We start from the raw sequence: 12,892 nt of genomic DNA on the forward strand, positions 1-12,892 counted from the left end.
AGCTTTCCAACTTCCTGTCTCGTTCCCAGGTTCAGCCCGTACGAATGGTACGACGCTCATCCTTGTAACCCCGGATCAGACGTGGTGGAGAACAATTTCACCCTCCTCAACAGCTTCTGGTTTGGAGTCGGTTCTTTAATGCAACAAGGTATGGCGGCGCACACATCCTCTTCCCTGTCAGAAACAATACTATCACACCACTCCTCTTTTCCCGTGCACTGCTAGCTCCCACTTTATGCCTCTTTAACTGACAAGCTCCATGATTTCCATTCTGTGACTGTTTCATAAGACATTTACCTGTCAAGAACAACTGCGGCTCTCAGCCTTACATGACAAAGGAAGGCTGTTGTCACCTACCTGCTGTTTAAAAAGGGAAGAGTAGGTGCCAGGCACTTGTCAGAGATTGTCAGGTAAGGATGGAAAACATTGCTGCATTTATTTCCCCATAACACAGTCGCTGGCCCCACTCAAGAGCTTTCTGAGTGTTGGGACGGAAAGGGTAAGTTGAGGGACATGTCTGACAAATGCCAGCTGTCAGCCATGCTAGAGCCGGCTGGTGTGATGTTTGCAGCGCTGTACGAGTCGCACTGAGAGTGACCCGCTGTAGGGAATCCATATGTCTCACTAGTAACTGTCCAACAAGTAGCCTACCAATTAAAGGTTACTGCGATTTTGTTTGATGCTGATACAGAAATCTGAAACCAGTCAAAATAAGAGAAGCAATTTTGTCTTTCAGCACAAGAACCTAACATGTATCACCAAATCTCCCACTGCAGATTTAATCTTACCTTTGGACTGAAAAACCAAACGGTGACAAATAGGTTTTCACTTGCTAGATGTCCCTGAAAGGGATAGGTAAGCAAATGAAGGCTCAAAGATAACATAATGAAGTCAACTGTGGAGGGAAAAAAACGACCCAAGTAATAAAATGCTTAACCTCAATGTAACAAGACAAATCAAGGAGGCTTAGTCAGACTCGGCAGTGGATCTTTGCCCATAAGGATAGCAAACACATTCAGCAATTCATTAAGCACAGAAGCTCGGCAGCACTCTTGTGAAACTGCATAGCAGCTCTGCCAATTTGCCGGTGCAGGCAGAGGGCTGCGAGTGTAGCACCAGCGTGCCGAGAGGGAGCGAGGAGAGAGAATCAAAACAAAATGAGCTAGTTAGTAGCCTATATTATTAAACTAAACTGGGGAGAATTCCCTATTATAATTCGGATCATGGCTCACAGTGTTGCCTGTCAATGCCTGAGCTCCAGTGTTTCTCATATTTACAGTAGCTAACAGAAGCTGGTTTTTCCTTCAGTTTCCTGGGATATCGAGGTTAATATGAAGTGAATTCTCCAGCAGGTTTATCTGCATTCTGAATATGGACATGCGTATTTCTTTAGGTTGCATAACTGTTTCTACATGATTCTTAAATGAATATTGTTAAAAATAACCTGACCGACATATAATTTGTCAAACTGACAGAATGATTCTGGCTTTCCGTGACATCTACTTGTGCTGCGGCACCTCGTACCACACACCGCATGGCAGTATCTGCAGCGAGGTATATTTTGTCTGTGTCACATAAACAGACATACTCTGCTTGTCTGCCAAACATGGTGACAGCAGCTGAGACGGAAGCCATTTCCTTGACATGTTTAAAATGCAAATGGACGTGTTTGAGGAGATCCAAAAAAAATCTACCAGCTTGTCGGTGGGAGGGAGGTGTCATAGACAAGACAAAGGACGCAAAATATGAGGAGGTGCAAAAGCAAACACTTTGTGTACTTCAAATGCGTTCCTGGGGGTCTCAGTAGGATTTTGCTCACAACAAACATATGTCTGATCATTTCCCGTAAATTGGTTTCCCCACATAAAATAATTTTAGAAAGTATGTTTGATTTATAAGTTTACTTATTCCCAATTCTCTCATTCTCACTGACATTATTCCTTGATTTTCTAAAATACATTCCTTCTCTCTGTCTGCTCCAGATGCATGATTTAAAATCTGAAACACTGTATTCTTGATTTGCTTCTTTATGCAATAACTAATCTGTACTGACATTTCCTCTGAGCTTAAGAAACTGGAGTTGTGACTTTGCCCCTTCTTGAGATTCAGAACAAGATTTACGTGCAATGAAATAAACATTTCCATTCACAAGTGTCATTATTTAAAAGCAATTAACAACAAGTACAAGCCTCAAGCTCTGAAAGGGAGTTATTGTGCGTTGACTCCACAGAGAGAATGCTAAGTGCAGGTAATCATTCTCATGGGAGAGCCGAGTTCTCTCATGTTAAGGTGAGGCGTTGCTACTGGGGAGAAACACTCCAGAAAACCAGGACATCGTCAGCACAATGCACTACTGAATCCACAGAGAACAGCGTTTTTTTCCCCTAGACCGACGATTCAAAAAGCATCATTAGATACAAAACATTCTGTTCATTTATTCAAAAGGAGAACAGCAGTGTCAGAGTGACTTCTTCATGATCTCCTCTTAAGAAATGTGTGCTGCAGTGTCATATTGTATCTATTATACTTGTACTTTCCCTATTTTGTATGGTTTTCATGGATTTTGGAATAAATGAATGGACTACTAGAATTCCACCTCAGTCAACACTCTGGTGCTGGTTAATTTACAATATTAATGCATTGCAGAGAAACTGTTGAGTCATAGACTAGAAACAGCCTCCAAAGTCCATGTTCACCTTGATATATAAATCATAAGACTGGATGATAAAACAAATCTAAAGGGAGTTAATAATGCAACAGTACAGTTTCTCTCAGACATCAACTAAAATAACCCTCAACTTTCAAGCCTACTTTTTAATAATATCAACAAATAAGCTCACTAAAGCTGTTAGGAGCTAGTTAAGTGGACCTTAATTTTATTTATTAATTTTATTTTTATAAGTGCTTTTGTACAATCTCCAGAGAAATCATTGCACACAAGACTAGGGTTTTGAACTGCCCCTAGTATGAGTAAAAGCTATTGTTAGCACTCAAAATGTCATGTGTATTTTTGTTCCTGGCAATACGATAAGGCACTATGGTTGTTAGGATGCTTTCACACCTGCCCTGTTTGGTTTGCTTCAGTCGAACTCAAGTTTGTTTGCCCCCTGAGTGCAGTTCGTTTGGGCAGGTGTGAACACAGCAATCACACTCCAGTGTGCACCGAAACAATCGCACTAAGACCTTCTTGAAGAGGTGGTCTCGGCCCGGTTACAAACAAACTCTGGTGCAGTTCGTTTGTGGTGAGAACGTGTTCCGACCTTGATCCGAACCAACTGCAGTCACATGACACATTGTTTGGGTTAAACATGAGCATGTTACAGTCCTGGAGGATTATTAATGTGCACCTCCTCCTGTACTGCCTTAATATGCACATTCAGCACATCCAATGCATCAAAACATTGTTTTCTAGTTGGAGCTTTGCCTCATTTTTAAACTGTATGGTTTGACTAAAATGAACAATGACAGCAATATAGTCCACGATGAGCAGCGCTAAAATCAACCTGCGTAGCTGTCCCTCCATTAGAAAGTGTCACATTTATCTTGCAAGTGTACTCTTCTTCAACGTTTTGTTTACTCCCTGGATTTTTCCCACGTGGAAATTCTGACCAATCAAGAGCAGCTTTCTCACGCAGTCATATATTTTAGGCAATTATGCAACTTTGTAACAATATTACTCCCTGATTCAGACCAAAGCAAGTGAATGTCTGAAAGCACCCTTGGCTACTGCTGTATGTCTGGATATTTGGGAGTTGTGGCCAGCTAATCCTTGCTCGGCTACATGAGCTAAGGTAGCTAACATTAACTACAGCATAGCTTGTTTTCCATGTCCAACTAATACTATGCTGTAAAAATCCCCTGCTCCATCCCTTAAAAATTTAGCTTTGCATTTCAGGAAATATGCTTATTTACTTTCTTGGAGTTCAATGAGGAGATCAGCCTTTCTCATAGCTGGTCAGTTAATACAGTATGGAGTTGTAGCCATTAGCTTAGCATAAAAATTGGCTCTCAGTTAAGTGTTACTGTTTACACATCTAAAGCTCCCTCTGCAGGTGTTTTGTTTTTCTTGCAGTAACTTTATTTTATCTTCTTAAGCGACTTTGTGAAGCACTCTTAAAGGAAGAATTCACCCTCAATTCACCAATTCACCAACAGTAACACAGCACAGAAGGAAGCATAAATCTATCCATGGATAAGAGGCTTGTGGTCATAACAGCGCAAGATGTAAACAATAACGGTATCCTCCTTGGCTGAGCTGTAACTTTAGCTAACTCAGAGACGCTAGGTGGGCTAGCAGCAGATGCACACTAACTTCTGTGGGGTGGTATGGCTGACAGGTGTAGTCCGGTGCAAAGAAAATGGTTCCTACATGAAAACATCAAGGTCTGTGGATTATCTTTAGTCATGCGGTCATGATTTCTGGAAAGAGACATTGCTGTTGAGTTTTTCAAATGTGCTTTTCTGGTGCTTTTAGTGCCACAAGCTGAGTGCCATCTAGTGCCGTTATATTGAAGAGAAGGCAGGCATCTCTATGGCCGATATTATTATTAAATTTATGTATTTTTTATTATTGTGGGGTGAACTGTCCCTTTAATTCAAATGACAGGGCATAATAAAGCATTATTATTTTTTGACTAGTAAATTCCTGAACTTGTTCACAAAATTAACATTGTTGACTTTGCCACAACACAAATCCTACAATAGTATTTGCATGTCAGTGTTTTGTAATAGTATGCACAGTCTTAGCAGCTATTTACGGCATTGGTGTGAGTGAGCGGAGCAGCAGTCAGTGAGATAGATGTGATGTTTTGGTTACTGAAATAGTATCAGCATCGTCTTCCCTGAAAGAACATTTATATTTCCTTGGTTTACAAGATATGAGTCCTTCCTCAAGGAAATGTATGGCATATTGACACCGTTTTATTTCCCTGGCACCATATGACTGATGTGCTTTTTGTATTTATTAGTGCTCTGATGCTGCGCCATATACTGCTCCCTGCTGACAACAGCACTTTATAGTGTGGAATTCAATTGAGTTACCCGTTGCTTCACTTCATTTTTAGTGCAACCAGAGAATGCATCTGGATCTTCCCTCTGTGAAGTCATAGTGAATTAAGGGATGCTACTGTCTTGCCTTGTTTGTAACCATGTAGAGTCTTTGTCAAACCACAAAGGACAAATCCAATCAAATTTGGTAGAGGAGGTTAAAGAGCTGACCACTCTGCCCTCCTTCTGTGGGCTTGTTACTCTTTCGAATTGCCCTCATAAATCTTCTCAGTAAAGTAACAGAGTGCACAAAGCACAAGGGTATTTTAAAGGTTGTCAGAGATGAGATATAAAGTAACTTTAACACCAGTCAGTGAGCCATTGTAAACATAGTATTACTCAGCAGAGGACCACTCAAAGTCAAGGCTGATGCTGAAGTGTACTGTCAGTCTGTCTATGGACTATATATTGATTTCTTTTTCTTTTTTTTTCATACAGACTGTGATGATTCATTCGCTGAATATTTGTATGTGTAAATCCAATTAACCTGTTGAACAACGGACATGAAAAGAAACTGCCTAACTTATAGTAGTTCAGCATGTCAATATACCAGAAACTTAGTAGACAATACCAATAGCACAACCCAACACAATAACATGGCAAACAAAACCAAAACAATGAATCCAATTCACTTAAACATACATTCCTTTATTAAGCATTTAAATCAGATTTTAATTTTTAATTTTATCATTAAAATGATCGCGAACGCCAAGTACTGGTCTACATGGGTTCATGAGATTTTGTGGGAGAGCAAACATTTGTATTTATATATATATATATATATATATAGCCTACAGTTTCTCCTCCATTGTTGTTGTTCAGCACTTGTACATCTAAGATGTGATAGTTGGTCTTTGTATAAGGCTACTTGTCCTGCCCCTCGTCCACCATGACTGGACAGCTGGGTCAAAAGTTACAGTGACAAGCTAAGTGTTTTAACCAAAGCTGAACATGTTTCATCTCTCAGTGACCACAACATGTAGAGTTTAGTACAGAAGAGAAGCTCTGGCCTCGTCACGCTGCTGGCGTCTGTAGCATTGTGTAAATACACAGTGGTCCCATTGCAAAGAATTAACAAAATATGTTTGCGTTAGAAAAAAAAAGTTTTTTAATTTGATGAGTCGGAGCTGTCGCTGCTGCGCCACTTGTAGCCATCTTCTATTTGTTGTTGTTTTTCCATGCTGGAATACATTCTAGTCTTCCTCTGGCATTTAATGAAAGACTACAACACTTATGCTGTCCTTTCAGGTCTGGAAAAATGGCATCCCCTATACCTTCAGTACTGGAGAAAAACGAGTACTGTCACATTTAAAGGTTTTTGGTACGGCTGCTCCAGACTAAGAGTTTTCCTAGTTGACCATTTTGGGCCATTAGTCAACTATTATATATTTTGGGTGGGGCAACACAATGGTTTGAGTTGAAGGTGTGAGAAAGAATAGTATCAGTAACATTGTTAACACTGTGCTACATTACAGAGAAATACAAAACCGTACTAATGAACCTTCATTAATATAGGCCTATATTTTATCTACAAGTGCACGTCACACACTGAGCGAGCCGCCTGTTAATGACGCTGTCGGCAAAGCAGTAATGATTGTACTAAGTGGCTAATGGGCATGTAGCTACTGACATGTTTCAGATGATACGTCATGTTTGTAGTCGACCAATGAAGATGAGTTTACATATCACCTTGGGTTCGTCCTTCACCTTCTCAAAATGATCCTACACTTTGGATTTCCTGCCCGACATGTTATTAACTAGCCTGTGGAATAACCGCAGGTACCAGCCCTGGAAATTAACCTGACTCCTGTCTGACTGCTGAGCATGGCCACTTCCTGTGTCTGTCCTTTCAAACTAATTTTCCACATGGTCCAGTCATATAGGTTTTGATTTATGACTAAGCAACCAATGAAATCTTGCCGACTAATGACTTTTCTGGTCAAAAAACATTTGGTCGACTATCAGGGGGCAGCCCTAAACTTGTGGGTTAAACATATCACAAAAGACTGGAATATTGCACTCAGGGATTTTTTTAGTGAGTTGAAAGAGTTATCAATAAAAATGATCATTTTTTATTGGTGCTATCTGTGTTCAATTTATTTAATTTATTTTTAAATAATTTCCTTTATTTTTTTAATTCAACAGTATACTAAAAACAGCAGAAACACAGAACTGAGTACACTCTAATATCTGTTTATCACAAGTAATATTGTTATTTTGATATTTTACAAAATTATCACACATATTTCCTCATATTGTGCAGACCTACTATAAGTGTGATTAAAGTGGTAAACTAAGCTGCATGCTGGATATGAATCAGACTCTAAGGTGAAATGTTTAAAATGAAAAGGACATCTCTACAGGACGACACCGTACTAGAAATACTAGAAATAAAGAAGTAAGCTGTAGGGACAGTTTCTTTTCTCCCTCATTAAAACCTTTTGATACAAATTATATTTTCAACTGAAACACATTTTGTTATTGATGTAAGCTTGGTCTCAAAACAACATAACATGGTCGCCTGACAGCATGAGTGAGTACACAGCGCGTTAGTTTAAGAAAGTGCTGTCAACTCCAAAGGCTTACATAAGCCGAGGAAGGCTTTTGTTCCTAATGTAGAAGCCCGAGGAACACACACAGTGTACTGGTCTGATCTGCCCATTCTCAATTCTTAGCTTAGAGTTTGGCTAAACTGCCAAACTGGCTTCAATTTCTGTTTCCTCACTGACAGTGCCTTGATCAACACCAGAGGCGCTGCCAAAAACATTTGCAGACTAATTAACAAAAACTCAAGCCATCATGTTTCTGCATTTGTTTAATTCGGTTACAGGGTTGGCAGGTACAATTTTATCTGGATAATTGCTTAATAGACTCTCACTTTGTGTCGCGTACAGGCTCAGAACTGATGCCCAAAGCGCTGTCGACGAGGATCATCGGTGGGATCTGGTGGTTCTTCACGCTGATCATCATATCATCCTACACAGCTAATTTAGCAGCTTTCCTCACTGTGGAGAGGATGGACTCGCCTGTGGACTCAGCCGATGACATTGCTAAGCAGACCAAGATTGAGTATGGTGTGGTCAAAGACGGTGCAACCATGACTTTCTTTAAGGTAGAGTACGCGCAGTACATCGTAATTATGATTGGGTCGGGCTATTTTATCATTATCCTGGAGGTACTACGCAGAAGTAGAATAAAATAAGTCAACCACAAGCCACTGAAATGGATTTCACCCTGTACTCTCAAGTGTGAAAACAGTCAGACTGTAGCTGAAGCATGTCAAGTACAAACATGTACAGTAATAACAATGTTATAAATCTATGTTAAAAAAAAAAGGCAAGATGTTGAATCTTGAGTTTTTAAGTTGACTTTGTCAAAAACCTTATTTTCTATATAGTAGGCCTATGTTTCCCAAGGAAAAAAATCTCTCTCTCTCTCTCTCTCTATATATATATATATATATATATATATATATATATATATATTTATATTTCCAGTTAGATCTTAATTCCCACAGCAAAGGCAAATTCTTCAGCTTCTCCACTTCTCTACACTGTTTGATGTGTTCCTCCATAATGATTTTTTTATTCCAAAGTTTCAGCGTGCCTGCAGGGTCTTTGACTTTATTTTATTATTTTGAGCTTTGCTTTAGATGCTGCTGCTGCTACTGTGGTGCTGAATAACACATGTAACAGAGTTACAGTTTCTCCGAGTAAGAAAATGAAAACACTGCACATTTCTATTGAAGGCAGTCCATAAGTTTATGACATTCAATAGCAAGAAAACGGATGGAAAGATTCTTCCAGGGCATCTGTGTGCCCTAGTTTTTATGCCCCCGAAAATTTGTAGCAGAGCTCATAAACACTGTTTAGCTCATTGTTGAATCTGCTGAATGGTTTGTACACTGGGTTCCCCAGCTTTAATTATGTAATTGGGTTTGTTGATATCATGCAGGTTTAAAACAATAGTGGGGTCTCGGATTAACCCCCTATTGTTAATATTTTTTTATTTTAAGTTAGAAATCACAGTACTGTGAGATTGCTTACTTTTTACACTGTTTTCCATTAATATGAACTGTCTTGTCATGATAATTACTGCACCTGGATCCAACTCGTTGACCCTCTGAAAAGAAATCAACCTTCCGTTCCTCTGAATAGCCGCGTAAAAAGAAAGATATTTTAGATCATTCTGTACACTTTGATAAATCGTGGTTGTGATTGTAGTGTCATAAATAGAAGGAGAAACAGGTGTTTAATTACCTCATCAGAGTTGCATGGCTCAAGTACCCTCTGCTCCCCCTTGCACTTACAGAGAAGCCTAATGATGTCGAATTCAATGAGGCAGAGAAGCATGATAAATACTGAGGAGAGCAGGGAGTAGATAAAGGCTTGCAGATGTATGTAACTGAATAGACTTGGTCATAAACTTGTGTTACGCTGCAAAACTGTATGCCTTTTGCTCTTGGATCTACTTAACTGTGATGTGAGTTGCAGCTTGTGAAGAGTCACACTACTCAACTAAACCTCTACTATCTGGTGACTAGTTATTTACGAGCCAGGTGTGAAGACAGCTAGTTAAAGCTGTGGTTTTGGATCCCGGCAAAATCCACCAGTGACGAATCTTCAGCCTGTAGGCTTCTGTTCCAATTTGTTTGCGATTTTCTGACATGATTCACTACTTCCACCACCTTCACAAGACATTGGTGACAGTGATGTAGAAATTTTATTTGGTTTGCAACTTCTTGCAATTCAAAAACCACAGTTTTATACCTCTAAGACCCAATCACACAGGAAGTGTTTTGCAGGTTGTAAAATGTGGGCGCACTTTTAAATGTTGCCAGGCAACTACGCCATCATGCCTTACACTAACCTTTCTGTATAAGCAATCTACCGTTTTTTTGTGGGAGGTTTTCACAGTAATCAGTAGCTAGTTACTAAAATGTTGAGGCAGAGGGTACTTGCTGTAGCTCTGGTTGAGGGTGAGAGGCTGTCAGTTAATAGTTTGTTGGGCACAGGGAAACTGAGATCTGTATGGGTACGTGAGACCCTAAAAAAGAGGGTGGATCATGGGGGGTACCACCACTTGGTCCAGGAGCTTCCCCTCGATGATGGCTTTTTCCAGGCATATTTTAGGATGACTCAGAGGCAGTTTGACAACCTGCTGTCTATCGTCAGGCCATATAGCTCTGCGTATCCAGCAGCCGCCACCACCAGTTTCTCCTCCATTGTTTACCAACTGTAAACTTGTTGTCGTGACCACCACAGAAGGCCCGCCTCTCCAATCATCCAATTGGACAATGGGGAAAATGTGGGGCGCTTTGTTCAACTCAAGGAGTTCAGAGCGCTTCAGCAAAAATGCCATGCGCATAGAGCATCACGAGGCGTGTGATCACGCAGAAAACCAGAAAAAAGCTTCATTCTCATTAAAACCAAATACAAAAAGCCGCCTCAAGCTGCTAAAACACTTTCTGTGTGATCAGGGCCTAACTATGCATCTTGGCTCCAATACAGCATAGTTCTAACTTCTACTAGAGAAATGAATCAATTCACCAGCAAACAAATATTTTAGTTATGGCTGACCAGGTACTCTGACGTTGTCTACTGTACCACTCAATATTACAATGACTCTGAGATACTGTTGAATCACAGAGATTGGTTATAGAGCCGTCGTTGTAGCAGAACTATTTGCCAATGTGTGTGGAGAGCTGTGCAACTGTGTATATCATTGCATGGGTGCATGTATGTACGCAGTTACAGATTTGTCTTTACATTTATGGATCTGTGTAGGCATTTACAGATTTGCTTACACTTAAATCAGTTCAATTCAAAGGAACTTTATTTATCCCAAGGGGAATTCTTGTGTGAGAGAATGCTTCAAATAACAGTAATACTAAGTACAGTAACCACAATATTAATGATTCACAACCAGTAACAACCAGACAACCAGTGGTGTCCCCAGGTCAGGGTCACTCACTGGGCCCAGTTTTAGAGCAACAGAGTATTACATATCTTGCACAATATACAAATCTACAAGATAGAAGTGTTTTTATGGAGCAGAAGCAAAAACCAGTGCCTAATAGAGTAACAATAGGAGTATGATAAGTACAAGAGCTACTAAAAATGAACTAAAATATGATACAACAGTGAGAAGCAGTACTGCACATGACTGAGAAAGTGATATTGCACTACTTTGACAAGTGATCATGATATTGATGAATAATATTGCACATGATATAAACAAATCTCAACACACTTACAAATCTGAATGCAGATTTGGAGTTTTTTTTTTTTAATATACATTTACACATGGCTTCTGAATACACATATGCAGATTCCTGTACACATTCACACATATCAGTACGCATTTAGAGTATCTCTTACACAGTTACAAACCCCATCACACATGCATGGGTTGAGATACAGTTGCACAACTCTCCACACACAGTTGCAAATAATGCTGGTACAATAATGGCCCCCATATTTGTTGCCACTGCTGTCCAGGAGGTTGTCACATCAAACTGAAAGCCCCCTTATGGAGGAGCTGTTGTTTTGTTAAACTACACATTGTATGGAGAGCACTGAAGGGCACAACTGTTTAAAGGTTGAAGGAAATTGGCGGTTGTACAGTATGTCATTTTGCACTCTTAGCGGAGAGAAGAGGTCGGGGGGGGGGGGTCCTTTATCTTGAATTACACTGCTGTAATGCCAACCAGAATCAGCTGTATGAAGTTGCCATATGGTTTGTCATTTTCCTCTCTGACCTCATCTACTCACCTGGGCTGCAAAAATAAAAAACAGTAAATCTTGTGACGAAGATGCCAACCTGGCAACACATGCTATACTGTACATCCTAATTGGTACTATTAGGTTTTAATATCAGACTATCATACCTCAGTTTTAAGCAACCAGGAATATGCTGCTACTGTAGTTACACATAATAGAGGGCTTCTTATAATAGCATCTTTCACAATTTGAAATGGCTTATAGTCTTTAGACAGTAATTATCCAGGATTAGACATGGCATAAACGTGACCTCATATAAAACTGCATGAAATACCACATAGCCTGATGCAAGACTAATGGAAAGGCATTCTATTATTGCTGCTTCAGTAGCACTTATGAGAATAGATGTGCGCAAAGCTTCAATTTACTGTCCTTTAATCCTGTGACAATGGAAATCTGTAGGAGTAATCATATAAATCTATTTGGTCACTGGCTAGAATCTGTAGTCAATGGACAAATATTATCTGTGTCATCTTTTCTTAAAAAAAAACAAAAAAAGCCCACAGGTGTAGAGTTGTGCAGAGGGACCTGCCAGATTTCATGGTTAGCAGTATTTTCAGCTTTAACACCTTGGGCTATAATGTTTGAAAGTAATTTTGTTCAAGCTCAACCCTTTTTTTTTAGTGGTAATAGCATTGTATATTTTTCAACCACTTTTTCCTCACCTGCAGCCAAGGAGATTGTTCAAATGAGGTTCAAAGGCACTTTTTTAACCGGCTCTTTCCATCCCTTGCAGAAATCTAAGGTTTCTACTTTTGAGAAGATGTGGGCCTTTATGAGCAGCAAGCCGAGCACATCACTGGTGAAGTCTATCGAGGATGGGATTCAGAGGGTGCTGAAGTCAGACTATGCCCTCATTATGGAGTCCACAACTATCGATTACATTACTAGGAGGAACTGTAACCTGACACAGGTGGGAGGGATCATCGACAGCAAAGGCTACGGCATCGGCACTCCCCTCGGTAAGACCTGCCAATATATTTGAGTCTACCAAATAATAAAAAATTAAATTTTGTGTGCTGCCTTTTGAAGGATGAGTGTGTGGGACTGCTTTTTAGACACCG

The 12,892-nt window shown here is 39.9% G+C and overlaps 1 protein-coding gene across 1 annotated transcript in view; it reads left to right on the plus strand.

Annotated features, from left to right (window-relative positions):
- grik3 (glutamate ionotropic receptor kainate type subunit 3) overlaps positions 1-12,892 on the plus strand; it is a 135,258-nt gene that overhangs the window by 117,850 nt on the left and 4,516 nt on the right. Inside the window, exons 12-14 of the mRNA XM_033640766.2 lie at positions 30-148; positions 7,941-8,158; positions 12,565-12,790. Coding sequence (XP_033496657.1) covers positions 30-148; positions 7,941-8,158; positions 12,565-12,790 — 563 coding nt within the window. The remainder of the gene's footprint in view (positions 1-29; positions 149-7,940; positions 8,159-12,564; positions 12,791-12,892) is intronic.

Source organism: Epinephelus lanceolatus, chromosome 10 (genome assembly GCF_041903045.1).
Source record: "Epinephelus lanceolatus isolate andai-2023 chromosome 10, ASM4190304v1, whole genome shotgun sequence".
In the NCBI taxonomy this organism is placed as follows: domain Eukaryota; kingdom Metazoa; phylum Chordata; class Actinopteri; order Perciformes; family Serranidae; genus Epinephelus; species Epinephelus lanceolatus.